The sequence below is a fragment of the Suricata suricatta genome, chromosome X (genome assembly GCF_006229205.1).
Source record: "Suricata suricatta isolate VVHF042 chromosome X, meerkat_22Aug2017_6uvM2_HiC, whole genome shotgun sequence".
Taxonomy (NCBI): Eukaryota; Metazoa; Chordata; class Mammalia; order Carnivora; family Herpestidae; genus Suricata; species Suricata suricatta.
Window position 1 is genome coordinate 19,317,878 of NC_043717.1, and position 16,962 is coordinate 19,334,839.

Sequence of the window (16,962 nt, forward strand, 5' to 3'; positions counted from 1 at the left end):
TTCATATTCTTCAGATACCCAGAAGTAGAATACCTGATCATATGGTAATTCTAAGTTTTTGAGGAACCTCCTTACTGTTTTCCATAGTGGCTGCACCAGTTTACATTCCCACTAACAGTATACAAGGGTTCCCTTTACTTCACATCCTAAGCAACACTTTTTGTTTCTTATCTTTTTTATTTTTAAGTAGGCTCCATGCCCAAGGTGGTGCTTGAACTCATGACCCCGAGATCAGGAGTCACATGTTCTACCAACTGATCCATCCAGGCACCCTTCTTGTCTTTTTTTCCCCCCAAAGATTTTAATAATTTTAGGCATATGCTATTACTATTGCCAGAGAAAATGGTTTTTTGATATACATTCCTAGGGAATCTGTCCCTGTAAATGGGTCAGACTAAATTGCAAGTAACTTCACATTTATAAATGTTAAGTCCATTAATGTTTACAGTTCCTTTATATTTTTAAATTACCTTTTCGTTTAATTTTTATTTTTGTTTTTTTTAAATAGTTTATTACCAAGTTGGTTTTCATATAACACCCAGTGCTCTTCCCCACAAGTGCCCTCTCCATGCCCATCACTCCCCTTCCCCTTCCCCCTTCCCTCTTCAGCCCTCAGTTTGTTTTCAGTATTCTAGAGTCTCTCATGATTTTCCTCACTCCCTCTCCCTAACTCTTCCCCCCCCCCTTTCCCCTTCCCATGGTCCTCTTCTTGTCTTTTTGATGACAGCAGTTCTGACAGGTGTGAGGTGATATCCCAGTGTAGTTTTGATTTGTATATTCTTGATAATTGTGATGTTGACCACTTTTTCATGTACCTGTTGGCTATCCGTGGTTCTCCTTTGGAAAAATGTCTCTTCAGAGCCTTTGCCCATTTTTTTAAGTAGGCTCCATGCCCAACATGGGGCTTAAACTCAAGAGTCTTAAGCTTTACAGACTGAGCCATCCAAGTGCCCCAGCCTTTGCCCATTTTTAATTGGATTGTTTTTGTTTTTATTTTTGTTTTTTTTTTGCTATTGAGTTCTATGAATTCTTGTTGTATTTTGGATATTGACCTCTTATCAGATAAATTTTTTGGAAATACTTTCTCCCATTTGTTAGGTTGCCCTTTCATTTTGTTGATGGGTTCCTTGGCTGTGCAAGAGTTTTTTACTTTGATGTAGTCCCACTTGATTCTTTTTGCTTTTGATGTCAAATCTAAAAAATCATTGCTAAGGCCAGTGTCAGGGAGCATACTGCCTATGTTTTCTTCTAAGAATTATGGAATCAAGTCCTTATGTTCAAGTCTTTAAGGCATATTCAGTTAGTTTTTGTGTGTGCTGTAAGAGTGTGGTGCAGTTTCATTTTTTTGCATGTGGCTGTCTAGTTTTCACATCACCAGTTAGGAAAGAGACTGTCCTTTCCCCATTGTATATTCTTAACTCCTTGTCACAAAACAACTGACAGTATATGCATGCATTGATTTCTGGGCTCTGTTCCATTGATCTGGATGTCTGTTTTTATGCCAATACCATACTGTTTTAATGACTACAGCTTTGTAGTGTAGTTCGAAATCGGAGTGTGATGACTTCTGCTTTGTTCTTTTGCAAGATTGCTTTGGCTATTTGGGGTCTTTTGTGGTTCCATAATGAATTTTAGGATTGTTGGGACTTTTCTTTTGAGGTCTGACAATATGACCATTGGAAATACTTGAATTACCAACTCTTTAGAGATTAGCTGGTATTTGTTTATGTTTAAAATCGTTTCCATTTAGAAAGGTGCAGCATATGTGTACTTGAAATTGGACTAAGGGTGATGGAAATTTTTTTCCTTCTTACAGTTATATCTAGACCAAAGGACTGTATTTTTCCATATACTTTCAAAGAAGACATTAAGGAAAAGGTAAAGAACTAATTATTCCTTTTAAATATGAAGCATCTATTTGTTTAGGACAAGAAAAGGAGGATAGTGTGCATTAGCATAAATGGGCTATTTTATTTGTTAATTTATTAGATCTCTTCTTGCTAGTTTGGACTGACATTAATCCATTCAAAATGTATTAGAAATATAAAACTAGAAACATTATTTAACAATGTTTGAATGTTTCGCCACCTGAAAGTAATGTGATTCTGTACCCTACTTAGTAGTAGAAAATAGGCTCAAGTTCTCCCTCAGATAGCTTCAGGGGAAGCCTTTCTGAAATGCATGATCATGTGATTACTGTTTTGGGAAACTTTTGGGAAGAGCTCCTCACCCCACTCCCCATTTTGAAGAAAGCCAAGTGATGTGGGGAATACTGTGGATATGAAAAGTGACAGGTTTTGGAAAGGTTGATATGGGCTGGCCAAAATGATAGAGATCTCTCAACTCCCCGTGTACTCCATGAAGTTTCCATGGGTCCTTAATAAAATAGGGAGTGGGGAAAAAGTAGTGTAATATAGTGAGTTTGTCACAAAGGTAAATGTATTATGTATAAATAATTTATTTTTTGGAGAATATGTTTCTTTTATGAAATGCTTGCATTCTTAAATGTGGGAGTTGGTTTTGTTTAATGTCTTCACTTGAAAAAATTAAAAGTTAGCAACCTTGTCAGGTTCCACTCATTTTAAGTTGGCTTGAGAAGTCCAGTAGTCTGCAGGTGCTGTTGGGTCAGTCTATTATTGGTGAACTGCCTTGAAGTACCTATCCAAGTAGAATGACCTGGGGAATTTCCTTTCGAGTCACACTGATACTTTGTAGCCGAGCTAGTGATAGCAAACACATAGCTATCAACTTCCATTTTAAGAGTCTTAATAAGAGTGGATCTTTTGAATACCTAATTTATATTCAGTAATCCAAGTGGAAGCCTTTTGTGTGAAGATAGGTTTTATTTATACTTACAACACTTCTGATTCTTAAGTTTATGTTTGTTTTCATTCTAGATCTTATTTATAGGTTCTTACACTACTCTTGCAGATTAGTTTATATAGTCCTTGGGATTTCTTTATGTGGTAAATACACAAACAGTAGTCTACCAGGGATTATATAAGAGAGTAAGTGATGTTGTGTTAGGTCCTCTAATTCATATGCTTGTGCGCTCTGTGGAGATGCACAGGCGTGTCCCTGTGGAGGACATATTCTGTATTTCATAGTGCTTAGCATTTCAAATTGTGCTTTATTCACTTTACACACTGTATGTTAGCCAACTTGACAATAAATTATGTCAGAAATAAAGTACAATAAAATAAATTTAAAAAGAAATTAAAAAATCCCAAATAAAATTTTGCTTTATTTACTCACTTATTACTAGAACGAGCTGCTCAGAGACTTTGAGCAATTATTACTGTGAAATTTAGAATCAGCAATTTCATTGTTGATAACTTTTAGTTATGAAATAGATGGTTTCTTTTAATTCTAAGAAGTCTAATCCTACTTGAACAAGGAGCCAAAGTATAGTACTTAAAACTAAAGAGTAAGTGACCGGTATGTTTTTATCTAACAGAATGTGAAGGTTGAGATTGCTGCAACGGAAAGAACGTTGCTAGGTTTTTTCCTCGCCAAAGTGCACAAAATTGATCCTGATGTCATTGTGGTGAGTAGGTGTCTCATCATGGCGTGGGGGACTCTTCATTCCTTAGTTTTCAGTACTTGTTGAACAGCAGAGAATCTTTTTTTTTTAAATTGAGGTAAAAATGGGTATATAACATTATGTGAGATTCAGGGTTGTAGTATTACAATTCTATGTCTGTATACACTACAAAGTGATGACCACCAAAAGTATAGCTAACATTTATCACTGTATAATTGATGCCCTTCACTCCTTAGCCCACCCCCCAAGCCCCTTGCCCTCTGGTAATTAGCAGTCTGTTCTCTGTATCCTGAGTTTGTTTTTGTATTGTTTGTTTGTTTTTTGTAGATATTACTTAGCATAATACCTTCAAGGTCCATTCGGGTTGTTGGAAAAGGCACAATTTAATTTTTCTTTATTGCTGAGTATATTCCTGTGTGTGTGTGTGTGTGTGTGTGTGTGTGTGTGTGTGTGTGTGCGCGCGCGCGCGCACACGTACCATATCCTCTGATGGACAGTTTATTTTGATATCTTGGCTGTTATAAATAATGCTGCAGTGAATATAGGGCTGCATGTGTCTTTCTGGATTAGTGTTTTTACATTTAAATAAATACCCAAAATGGAATAGGTGAATCATATTGTCAATCTATTCTTAATTCTTTGAGGAATCTCCAGCCTGATTTCTGTAGTGGCTGTACCAGTTTATATTCCCACTAACAGTGCAAGAGCGTTCCCTATTCTCCATGCCCTTTCCAGTACTTGTTATTTCTTGTCTTTTTGATAATAGGCATTCTAACAGGTGTTGAAGTAGTTCTGATTTGCATTTCCCTGATTATTAGTGACATTGAACATCTTTTCATGTGCCTGTTGGCCATCTGCAGGTCTTCTTTGGGAAAATGTGTATTCAGGTTCTCTGCCCCTTTTTAATGTTTTTTAAAAATTTATTTTATTTTCTGAGAGAGAGAGAGAGAGAGAGAGAGAGCGCGCGCGCGCGCGCGCACAAGCAGGGGCGGGAGAGACAAACAGACACAGAATTCAAAGCAGGTTCCCTGAGAGCCTAATATGGGGCTCGAACCCACAAACGCGAGATCATGACCTGAGCCGAGGTCAGACGTGCAACCGACTGAGCCACCCAGGAGCCCCTCTGCCCATTTTTAAATTGGTTTTATTTTTATATATACTGTTGATTTGTATGAGTTCTTTTTATAGTTTTTGAATCTTCAGAGTGAAATACCCTATGGACTGGTGGGAATTGCTGTATTTTCTGCTAACAGAAAGGGGAAAAAAGAGCCAGCCCACCACAAAATAGTTATTTTCCTTTAATAGAAAAGCAACTCATGAATTATTGTTGATGTTTATGATACTCCAGTTATTTCCACTTAGAGACCAGCCTATAAGTAAACAAACTTGTGTTGTTAACTGTTGGTTTCTATACAAGTTTGGATTAGTGGCCCAGCTGTATATTGGTCATAGGAGTTAATTCCCTCGATTTGGTGTCAGTCTCCAAAGTGTTTGTATTTCAATTTCATGAGCTCAGTGCATCTCTCTTTCTTTGTTTCAAGATTTTAGTTTTAAATAATCCCTGTACCCAATGTAGGGGTTGAATTTATAACCCTAAGATGAAGGGTCATAAATTCTCCCAACTGAGCCACCAGGTGCCCCGAGTTCAGTGAATCTCTATGACCTATTCCTTTAAGAGCTCAGGGCTAGATATTTTTTTTCCCCTTGGTAACCGAGTATGTTTCCACTAGATAAAAAGAGGTAATAATAGTTCACTGAGTTATGTTTGCCCCAGTTTTTAAGAGGCAAAAAGCAACATTTTGCTTTATGTTTCCTCTGGCTTTAGTTTGTAGGCTCTTCGATATGATTTCTCCCCCCCCCCCCGATCAAATTATGCTGTCATTTTGATGGTTTTGACGAAAGTGGAGATATAAATGCATGTATTTTAAGGGTGGTAATGGTAATTTAGTTACATTGAAGCTCTTCACAGCAATGTGTGGTATATATATTTGTCCACATTCATTTTTGCTCTTGGATATCTATTTTGACCATGGTGTGGCCAGAGTACCTAGAGCCTGAAGATTGTTGTCATGTGTCTCTGCACACTTCCCGTATGGTGTTCCCTTACAGTATTCTAGGACCCATCTTGAAAACACCAGGAAGATTCTGTCCGCAGTGCCCTGTTCTCGTGCTCTGGCTCAGAGCTAGGTCCTCACCCAGTCTCTCATAGTAGTCTGTCTTGAAGCCCAAGGAGATGTGGTGGTGCCTAGGATAGGTGGCCTGGCTTAGGGTGTTAGAGCTAAGTCTGTGTGTGAGAAATCCAAACTGACATAAGAGAGAATCCTGACATGGGTTTGAGTCCCTAATCCCAGGCATGATAATTTGGAAACAAGACTTCTTGTGTCCTTGGGTCTCTTAATAGGCTTATAAACATGAGTACTGAGCAAAAAAATTTTTTTAATAGGCAAAACTGCCATAAATATATAGTGGTATACATCTTTAAAATTAATAAGTAAATCGGTTTATTGGTCTGATTTATTTTAAACTGTCTAGTTTCTTAATAAACATAGGCAGTGAATCATTATTCACACAATGGAAAGTATCATTATAGACATAGAAAATTTGGTTGCATTTTAGAGGTAATGTCTACATGGTATCGTTTTGTTCCCTTCAATGGTTGAGTGCTATTATGGTTGCACATTGATTAAGGGTCTGAATCAGTAATGTTTGAACTCAGTTCTTTAAAAAGAAAGTAGGTGCAGTTCCTGAGTTTTCAAAGAAGACTGTGAACACAACACAGGCAGGTTCTCAATTTTTAAGGAAGTAAAAGAATTATTTGAACACAGCTTTTACTGATCACAAAAAAAGTGTGGGACATAAAAATTGGCATTTGCTTTTGAGACTGTGAGGCATGAGCTGCAAATTAAAAGACATCATATGAACTTTGCATCAATTAGGATGAAATAAAGTTTATTCCAGCAATCTGCTTAGCAGCTTTGTTAATGTCAAGGCTAATGAATGCTGCTGATGAATAAATTCCTGAAGAAGAAAGGCCCCAATCGGAGGTAAGCTCATGATGCCTTCAATTAGAGGCCCGAAAAAGAAAGGGCAAGGAAATTCTATGCTTATGAAGATAAATCTCATTTGTGTTTGTTATGATGTTATTGTCTACCTTCTTTTTCTGACTAGGGTCATAATATTTATGGATTTGAACTGGAAGTGCTCCTGCAGAGAATTAATGTGTGCAAAGTTCCTCACTGGTCCAAGATAGGTCGACTGAAGCGATCTAACATGCCAAAGCTTGGGGTAATAATAATTTTCAAAATCATACTTCTCGACTTAGCTTCTTTATATGGAATAGCTACCCGGAAACACACTGTGCTTCTTTAACTAAGAATTGGTTGTCTTGTGATAGGACATTTTAACTTTGGCACTAAATGTCTTTTCCTTTGAATGTAGCATTTTATTGGTAGAAGCCACTGGTAGTTTTTAAAATCAGCTATTAGAATCTAGAGACAGCACATACGTGTTACCTCTACTTTGGTGTTGTCAAAGCTGTAGCTCTTGGAGCAGAGGTCAGCGAATGTTCTCATTCAGCCCGGAGATGGCAAGAAGTGTGGGAGGGAGCTGATGTTGAACGTATGAGAAGGCCATGGGCTAAGTGCATTAGTTGCCTGTTGCAGCAACTCGAGTTTGACTACACTTCGCACTGGGGTAACGGAACTTGCTCAAGAGCATAGGGCTAGTGTGGGGAGGAACTGAGATTTTGAGCCAGGCCTGTCTTGACTCCTTTAAAACCTGTGTATTTCTTATTCTACCCGCTTGTTTTGGTGGTTTTTCTATGAAGCCACCTTCATCTCCTAAGCTTCATAGTGCTTAAAATCTTGTGTTCCTTAAAGCTTTCAAGGAAAAATGGGCATGTAGCCTCATCAGAGAACTTCAGAATTTGCACGTTTTATAATGCTCTCCGGAGGATTGTGCTGCAGCGGGTTGAAGTCGGGGCCAGTGCTCTTGCTTCTGTTCCTGTTCATATTGTTAACGTGATAGTTATTAACCTTCATCCCAGCACTTGATTTACTGTTTCCTTACCCCTTTTTCATTTTCTTTGTATGGCGTCTTCTCTGTGAGGTCTCCCGTGGCTATCCTATTTAAGATGCAGCCCCCCTAAATTCCTGTATTTCTCACCTGTTCTACTTTTTCTCTTTTCCATATGCTTATTACCTCCTAAAACTATATAGCTTCTTGATTTTGATGTTTATTTGTTGTTATATATTTAAGATGAGAGCTAGGATCTTTTTTAATCTCTTTTTTTTAATGTTTTTATTTATTTTTGAGAGAGGGAGGGAGGGAGGGAGAGAGAGAGAGAGAGAGAGAGGAGAGAGAGAGAGAGAGAGAGAGAACATGAGTGGGGAGGGGCAGAGAGAGAAGGCAACAGAGGATCCATAGTGGGCTCTGCGCTGACAGCAGTGAACCTGATGCAGGGTTTGAACTCCAGAACTGCTAGACCATGACCTGAGCCAAAGTCGGATGCTCAACCGACGTCCCAGCAGTCTTTGCTCTTTGGCTCAGCGCTGTCTCCCAAGTGCCTGGAACAGTGTCAGCTATATGGGGAAAGTTCAGAAATACTTATGTGGTAGCTGGCTGAGTGGGTGAAGGGGAGATAGAGAGTTTGCTCATAGTAATTGTGGACTAGCTTCAAAGTGAGTTGGAACAGAATGTTGCCAGTGTATTCTCATCCATAGCATTTGCTTTTTGTCCTTTCCCTGTAGGGCAGGAGTGGACTTGGTGAAAGAAGTGCTACCTGTGGCCGAATGATCTGTGATGTGGAGATTTCGGCAAAGGAGTTGATTCGTTTCAAAAGCTACCATTTGTCTGAACTTGTTCAGCAGATTCTGAAAACTGAAAGGGTTGAAATCCCAATGGAAAATGTACGAAATATGTACAGGTATGATCCTGGATGCTGTGGAATTTGTGTTCTTTGAAATGAGCGATAGCAAGAGGCCAGCATCACCTTCAGGCTGGAGGGACAGGAGAGTGTGGTGCTGTGGAGGGGAACTGCCTGCATGTCAGCACCAGCATCTCTGCTACTGAAAAAATTTTAATTACTTTGCCTCTTGAATTATTCTCGTTTGGTCAGTTTACTTCCATCTCCCTCACCCATCCTAACCTCATCTAGGTGTTTCCCAAGAGTGGCTTGGAAATTCATATGGTATTTAGTTAGGTTTCTACTGTGAATTCATTAATTCTTTTGGAAATAGGAAACCTGAGAAACCGTGAAGTTATGTGGAGATGCTACTCGATTTTTTCTTCTTTCCATCTTTACTGAGGTAGAATTAACAAATAGAAACTGTACATATTTAATGTGTACAAATTAATGTTTGATAAATGTATACATTGTGAAATAATCACCACAGTCAAGCTGATTAACATATCTGTCACCTCACATGGTTACTATTTTTTTTCTTTTTTGTGTGTGGTTACAACACTGTCAATGTACCTTGTCAGTGAATTTAAAGTCTACAATACAGTATTGTTAACTGTAGTCACATTGGTGCACGTTAGACCTTCTGAACTTACTCATTTTGTACCATTGACCCTTTGTGCTCATTTCCTAAATAAGCTTTCTTCCTTTCCTCTTTTCACTCTTCATCCTTTTCTGCCCATGCCTCCCCAGTCCTTCGACTGCTTCTCTTTCTACACTCCAGGTGAGCTCATGGAGTCTCTGGAATTTCACTAGTATGTGATGGCTGATACCTCCTGCTTGGGTAGTTTCAGTCTCTCCCTCAAATTCCAGACTCCTGTATACACCTGCCTGTTTTACTTGATGTCTGATATGAACCTCTGGCCTAACTTGTTCAGAAGCTCGGCTCCTGATATTTTCCCCTAGGCTCCTCTTGGAGTTTTTCCCTAGGAGTGACACCTCTTATTTTTCCAATACTACTGGAAACCTCCAAAGTCATCTTCAGCTCAGAACCTCTGAGCCTTCCTCTTGCTGATAGATATCCCATGTTTGAGCCATCACAAAATCCTGTCGGCTCTATCTTCAAAATAGGTCTGGATATGACCCCTTCTTTTCCCCTCCATTGAACCCATGCTGGTCCAAGCTACCCTCCTCTTTCCCCTGAATTAATGAGTCTTATGTCAGCTTCTTCTTTGGTCTCTTTGCTTTTTCCCTTGACCCTTTGCTGTCTGTTTTCAACCCAGGAACCAGGGTTATCATGCTAACGTTATGTCAGATACTGCACTCTGCTCAAAATCTTCCAGTGACTTTCTCTTTCTTTTATAGTAAAAATCAAAGTCCTTACAGTGACTGATAAGGTCCTATACAATGTGTCACTCTGCCTTTAACTGTGTCCTTCTGCACTCTATCATTCTATCAGCCACTGGTTTCCTTCCTGGTCCTACAAATGCCAGGTTTGTGCTCAGCTTAGGGCCTTTGAATGTGCCGTTATGTTTGCCTGGAATGCATGCTCTTCCCTCGGACATCCATCTGCAAGGATTGCCCCCTTAGCTCTTCCATTTCTTTATTCCAAGTCACCTCTTTACTGGTTCCCTAACTAAAATTTCATTCTCTTCCCCTGATACTTGATATTTCCTTTGCTTCTTAATCTTTTCTCCTTAACACTGGGCACTATATGACATACCTTATATATGTATTTTAACTTATACTCTTTCTCCCCCATGAGGACAGGTAGTTTTGTCTTTTTGGTTATAGCCAGGATCTAGAACTATGCCTGGCACGCAGTCGGTGTGTAATACATACTTAGTAGATGGATTGACTATAAGGATTTAGGTAGTTTTCAGGTTGTAGTTAATGCATAACTTGACTTTGTATTTATGGGATTTTTTGTGTGTGTTTGTTGAAGGGCATTGGGATGAATTCGTAGTTTAATACTAACCTTATTTTAAATTGTTTCCAAAGCCAAGGTGCCACTGCTCTGAAGTTACTCATACCAAAATTTTTTGTAATATTTTATGAAGTTCTGATTATAGTCATTGCTTCCTTTAATTACTTGATTCTGTTTCATTCTTACTTTTCTGTACAGTGAATCTTCTCATCTGTTGTACCTGTTGGAACACACCTGGAAAGATGCCAGGTTCATTTTGCAAATCATGTGTGAGCTAAATGTTCTCCCATTAGCATTGCAGATCACTAACATCGCCGGGAACATTATGGTAAATTTAACTTAGAAAGGGGGAAAAAAGCATTTCCTGTTGGATTCAGTGTTTGCTTGGGGTAGTTGTTATATGATAATGAGTCTAAATGCATGCTTATAAAATGAGTAACTTGTACTCTGAAAGCTGGGCTTCTTTTGTAAAATGAACTGGCTGCGAGAAGGGGAGGAAAACCAGGTGCAGAGTATGTTGAAATTTGGGTGAACATAAGGATCATCTCTAACATCTGGATGTGTCTCATTTGTGGAATGGTCTGTTTGGCAGTAAGGAAATAGCCCGAGTTGTCAGTGTTTTAAGCTTTCTTTGTCTCCTTTAACTATAGTGCTTAAAGAAAATGTTAGGATTAATTTGGTACCTTCTTATTTTTAAAGCAGCTCTTACTAGGAAGAATGATTGTGGAAGAGGTGCTGTGATTAAATTTACCACCTCAAAGTTGCTTCTGTTTGTTAGAGTTTTGAGCTCAAATTTAAAGCATTCTATTTCATAGTCTAGGACGCTGATGGGCGGACGATCCGAGCGTAATGAGTTCTTGTTGCTTCATGCATTTTATGAAAACAACTATATTGTGCCCGACAAGCAGATTTTCAAAAAGCCTCAGCAAAAACTGGTAGGTCCAGAATTGCATAGTGTTTTGCCTTTTTTTTTTTTAATCCTCCCCCCTTTTATTACTTAGGTGGCCTTTTTCACGGTGATAACGTCTGCTTCCAAAATAATCCCGTGTATACTCTCAACCATGTCAGATCCATTCTGTTGTGTTTCTGTGATTTCCTTCTTCACTTTCTTCTGTGTAGATAAAAACTCATTGTGAAAAAAGAAATTCTTCGAGGATAGCATTAAGCCTCTTTGATGGGTGACCATACAAGGAAAGTGTTGTGCCACCCTAGCTGTACCCAAAGTTATATTCCAGTTAAACCTTTTTCCCCCCCTTAAAATGCATGAGCCTTTATTTTTTGTTGCTTTGTTGCAGCTTTATGTGCTAGCAGGATCAGGTCACCACAGTCAGTTTTCTGAAGTGGCCTCCATGACGTTGGAACTAAAACATGGCTACGTTTTGTCAGCCCTGATAGCAATTTGACTCAAAAGGGGAATTTAATGTCAAGATGGTTCATGTTCCTGGATTTGTTTTATGCACATTGTCAAAATGGATATAGAGAATATTAACTTATAGGAACGTGTCTTCTGAAGTATTGAATATTGATTGGTTATTAATAAGCTACTTGGGAATGAATTTTCAGTCTACAGACACACTCATTTTGAGGTGTCCAAATGAGAAGAATGATTATATCTGTGTGTGAAATATTTTGTATTTCTACATCATGATTGTTAGAGTAATGAATTTAAGAGGACTCTTCTTAGATTTTACAGAATATGAAGTGTTGTATTTTTAGTATCCATGGATTTACAAATAAAAGGTTCTATGAATTCAGAAACATTTTTGAGTAAAATTTGCATATTCATTAACTCAGGGGTACAGTGTTTTAGTAACTCACATCTTGGCCTTCTTTTGGGTTTGTGGGCATGTTAGAGTAACTGTTATTGACCACTAGCTAAAAGTGAGGGATGTTTGTTAGAACTGTGCTGTGGTTGCAGAAGAGGGAATCATAAAACTTCCTAAGTAGTTAATTAAGTTGCTGGCTGGTGAAGTTGTCTTTCTGTTTGACATTAGGGAGATGAAGATGAAGACATTGATGGAGATGCCAATAAATACAAGAAAGGACGTAGGAAAGCAGCCTATGCCGGAGGCTTGGTTCTGGACCCTAAAGCTGGTAAGGCTGTGTGGCAGATTGCTTTGCCCTTGGCGTTAAGGAATTTTTAATGGAGGCCTGGGCTTGAGAAGCTAGAAGACCTGAATTGTGTTTTGTGGGTTAGCAAATAGGTCTTATAATGACCTTATTTGTTTTGTGTTCTTTTGAAAATCTCATTTGCCAGTCACCTGACCTGAATTCTCACACACACACACACACACACACACACACACACACAGACACATTTTTTGCTGCGTTCCAAGAAAGCTTTGTTTATGGACATTGAAATTTAAATTTTGTGTAATTTTCACATATCATGAGATGCTTTGTTTAAAATTTTTTTCAACCATTTAAGGATGTAAACACTATTCTTGGCTCACGAGTTGGGACTGTGCAGAGTTTGCTAGCCCCTAGTCCACTATCTAGCGATTTATCTTAGGATGGGAGCACCCATGGCTCCTCCCATGCTCCCCAGCTCTAGAGGGCTGGCTCTGCCTCTGCCTGAGCTCCTGGGACCCATTAGGCTGGACAGCAAAGTTAAAGGAAGTACAGACAGTAACCACCACATTGAACTTTAACAGCTAAGTAACTAGTCTTTATTGTTGTAATGGCAAAGAGGATGCTTGGTGGTACGCAAAGCTAGACATGCTTATTTTTTTTTTTTAACCCTCTTAACTATTTTTAAGTATACAGTTAAGTAGTGTTAAGTATATTTACATTGTTATATGGGAATAATGTGAATTTTATCAAGTGACTTAAACTCTGAATAGAAGACATTTTTGACAAAAGTGATTTTATTATTAGGGTACCTGGGTGGCTCTGTCAGTTAAGCTTCCAACTCTTGATTTCACCTTGGGGCATGATCCCACGGTTTGTGGGTTTAAGCCCTGTGTCAGGCTCTGTGTTGTTAGGCTACTGGGGATTCTCTCTCACTCCCTCTGTGCCCCTCCCCTGCTTGGGTGTGCTTGCTCTCTCTTCCTCTCGCTCTCAAATAAGCTTTTTTAAGAAAAGTGATCTTTATTAGTAGTATTGAAAAGGATCAGTAGTCCTTTGGTTTTAGATAGATCTGGGCTTAAATTCTTTCTGTGTGATCTTGTCCTTTTTCTTGAGCCTCTGTAGGCCTCACTTTCCTCTTCTCTAAAATGGAGATAGGAGAAATATAGACCCTTGAAATTAATAAAACACTGTATGTTAACTACACCAGAATTGCTTTTAATGTTTACTTTTTGAGAGAGAAAGAATGTAAGCAGGGAAGAGACAGAGAGAGGGGGACAGAAGTTCGGAAGTGGCTCTGTGCTGTCAGCAGCAAGCCGGATGTGGGGTTAGACCTCACATACCGTGAGATCATGACCTGAGCTGAAGTCTGATGCTCAACTGAATGAGCCACCCCGATGCCCCCAGAATTTTATTTTTGACTGCACTAGAATTAAATTTTTTTGAATGTTTGTTTCTTTTTTGAGAAGGAGTGTGAGCAGGGCAGAGAAAGAGGGAGACAGAACCTGAAACAGTTCCAGGGTCTGAGCTATCCGCACAAAGCCCAGTGAGGGGGCTGAACCCATGAACCTCGAGATTGTGACCTGAGCTGAAGTTGGACACTAAACTGACTGAGTCACCCAGGCACCCCTTGATTACACTAGAAAAAAAAAAAGAATAATATCTCCCACACAGGGATTTAAGGAATAAAATGATTGGGGTTTTTTTTTTTCATATAATTTATTGTCAAGATAGCTAACGTACAGTATATACAGTGTGCTCTTGGCTTTGGGAGTAGATTCCCATGATTCATCGCTTACCTACAACACCCAGTGCTCCTCCCAACAAGTGCCCTCCTCAGTGCCCATCACCCATAAAATGATTGTTGAGTACAGTGTTTGACACAGTGTGCTATCAATATGTTTGCTGTTGTTTTTATTTTCTTAATAGTGGACATTTATTTTGATTCAGTTTCTTCATAAGGTGAAGATAACTCTTTATAAATGTCCTAGAGAAATATAGTAGCTTTCTGTTCACCCTTTGCAAGTGAAAAGGGTGGATCGTTCCACTACTGACATTTATATACATCACTTATCTGCTTTTAACACCATTTATGTACAGGTGAATGGGCTTTCCATTTTATTCTTAGAAGGTAAGATGACTAAAAATATGTATGTATATATATTATATAACATATATATTTACTGATATCAGTGAGAAGTTATATATATTTATGCATATATATATATGGATCACTAAATATTTTGGGGGCAGGGTAGGGTAGGTGGGAGGGAGTGCTTACTTGAAGGAGACTTTACAGCATTTTCTTGAAATGGATATGATGCCTATCTAACGTAAATGATATGAGAAGATGTTTGCCCATCAAAATGGTGTACTTTGGGGCTGCTGCAGAAAGGATCATTGTAGCTGGTTTCAAGGTGAGACAGGGTCTCTCTTTTCCTCTTTGGTGACCCAAGTTTTCACTCTAATACAACTTGTTTTTGTGGAGTGAGTTGAGTAGTTTTTTCCATTGGTGTAACTCACAGCTTTTGATGTTATAGTTTTTAATATATATACTACATTGTATAATTCTTCCAATGTTATGTTTTGACAAATCTGTTTTATAACCTCCCCCCCCCTTTTTTAAAAAGCCTTTTTGTAACATGGCTTTTTTTATTACAGGTTTATATGATAAGTTTATTTTGCTCCTGGACTTCAACAGTTTGTATCCTTCCATCATTCAGGAATTCAACATTTGTTTTACAACAGTGCAAAGAGTTGCTTCAGAGGCACAGAAATCTACAGAGGTTTGTATTAAATTGAGATTAAAAGCAGTGCTTAAAGAACAGAACCAAAGGGGTTAGCATTCTAGTTTTTCCTCTTGAGGATACAATTTGTATTTTCTTAGTGGTCAAAAAAGGGGGAATGGTGAGTAGATGGAAATTTGCACTGGTTCTGTACCGTTTTTATTTAACAACTTTATTGAGATGTAATTCACATACCATGTATTTCATCTTTTTTCACATGTACAGTTTTAATGGCTTTTAGCGTAGTCACCGAGTTTGCAACCTGCACCACAGTCAGTTTTAGGGCATTTTCATAACTCCCCAAAGAATTCCTTGTACCTTTTAGCTGTACCCTCCCTCAATTCCTCTTTTCCTTCCAGACCTTGTCAACTAGTAATCTTTCTGCCTCTATAGATTTATGTATTTGGGACATTTCACATAAATGGAATCATGTGACCTTTTATGTTTGGCTTATTTCACTTAGCATACTGTTTTCAAGATTCATCTGTACTGTAGCATGTATTAGTATTTCATTCCTATTTATTGCTGAATACTGTTCTATTGTATGGATATGTTTTATGTTTATGATATATATGATATATAAGGTATATTTGATATATGACATATTTATGATTATGATGTATGTTATATTTGTCTTAGAATCATCTTGTCAATTTATGCAAAAATGCCTGCTGTGCTTTTGATAGGGCTTGTACTGGATCTTTAGATTGATTTGGGAAGTATTGCCATCTTAGTGTTAAGCCTTCCGATCTGTGATAATTGAGTCTTTCCATTTAATTAGATCTTTAATTCCTTTCAGTGAGGTTTTTTAGTTTTCTCTGCACAACTCTTCCTTTATTAAATATATTCCTAAATATTTCATTCTTCTTGATGCTATTGTAAGTGAAATTGTTTTCTTAATTTTATTTTTGGATTGTGCGTTGCTCGTATATTGAAATATAACTGATTTTTGTGTATTGATCTTGTCTCCTGCAACTTTGCTAAAGTCATTTATGAGCTCTAATAGTTTTGTGGATTTCTTAGTATTTTCTACATTAAGTCTTTATAATCTAGCTGCCTTATATTTCTTCTTTTTTTTGTCTAACAGTCTTGGCTAGAACTTCCAGTACAATACTGAATAGAATTGGCAAGAGCAGACACCTTTTCTTGTTCCTAGTCTTATGGGGAAAATATCCAGTCTTTATTTCACCATTAAGTATGTTGTTAACTGGGTTTTTTCCATAGATGGTGTTTATCAGATTCAGGAAATTCCCTTCTGTTCTTAGTTCGTTGTGTGTTGTTTTTATCATGAAAGGGCATTGCATTTTGTCAACTACTTGTTATCTGTTGAGATGATCATGTGCTTTTTGTCCTTTATTCTTTTTTTGTTTTGTTTTCTTTTTTTAGATGTTTCTGTATTTTTGACAGAGATGGGGGGGAGGGCAGGGAGAGAGGGGGACAGAGGATCTGAAGCGGGCTCTGTGCTGACACCAGTGAGCCCAATGCAGGGCTTAACTCATGAACAGTGAGATCATGATCTGAGCTGGAGTCAGATGCTCAACTGACTGAGCCACCCAGGCACGCCTGTCCTTTATTCTTTTAATATGGTATATTACATTGATTTTCGTGTGTTGAACCAATCTGTGTTCCTGGGATAAATTCCACTTGGTCTTGGTGTATAATTTTTTTAATATGTTTCTGCTTTCAATTTGCTAGTATTTTATTGAAGAGGTTTCTGTTTGTATTCCTAAGGGCTTTT

General features: G+C 38.2%; 1 protein-coding gene and 1 non-coding gene across 3 annotated transcripts in view; both read left to right on the plus strand.

Moving 5' to 3' along the window:
- POLA1 (DNA polymerase alpha 1, catalytic subunit) overlaps nucleotides 1–16,962 on the plus strand; it is a 302,841-nt gene that overhangs the window by 36,399 nt on the left and 249,480 nt on the right. Inside the window, exons 17-24 of one of the 2 annotated variants that reach the window (XM_029930723.1) lie at nucleotides 1,817–1,878; nucleotides 3,458–3,547; nucleotides 6,713–6,829; nucleotides 8,293–8,468; nucleotides 10,570–10,699; nucleotides 11,187–11,306; nucleotides 12,366–12,465; nucleotides 15,100–15,224. In XM_029930723.1, the coding sequence (XP_029786583.1) occupies nucleotides 1,817–1,878; nucleotides 3,458–3,547; nucleotides 6,713–6,829; nucleotides 8,293–8,468; nucleotides 10,570–10,699; nucleotides 11,187–11,306; nucleotides 12,366–12,465; nucleotides 15,100–15,224 (920 nt within the window). The remainder of the gene's footprint in view (nucleotides 1–1,816; nucleotides 1,879–3,457; nucleotides 3,548–6,712; nucleotides 6,830–8,292; nucleotides 8,469–10,569; nucleotides 10,700–11,186; nucleotides 11,307–12,365; nucleotides 12,466–15,099; nucleotides 15,225–16,962) is intronic. The other variant, XM_029930724.1, reaches the window with a different exon arrangement.
- LOC115284512 lies at nucleotides 14,368–14,497 on the plus strand. Its single transcript, XR_003905258.1, has one exon.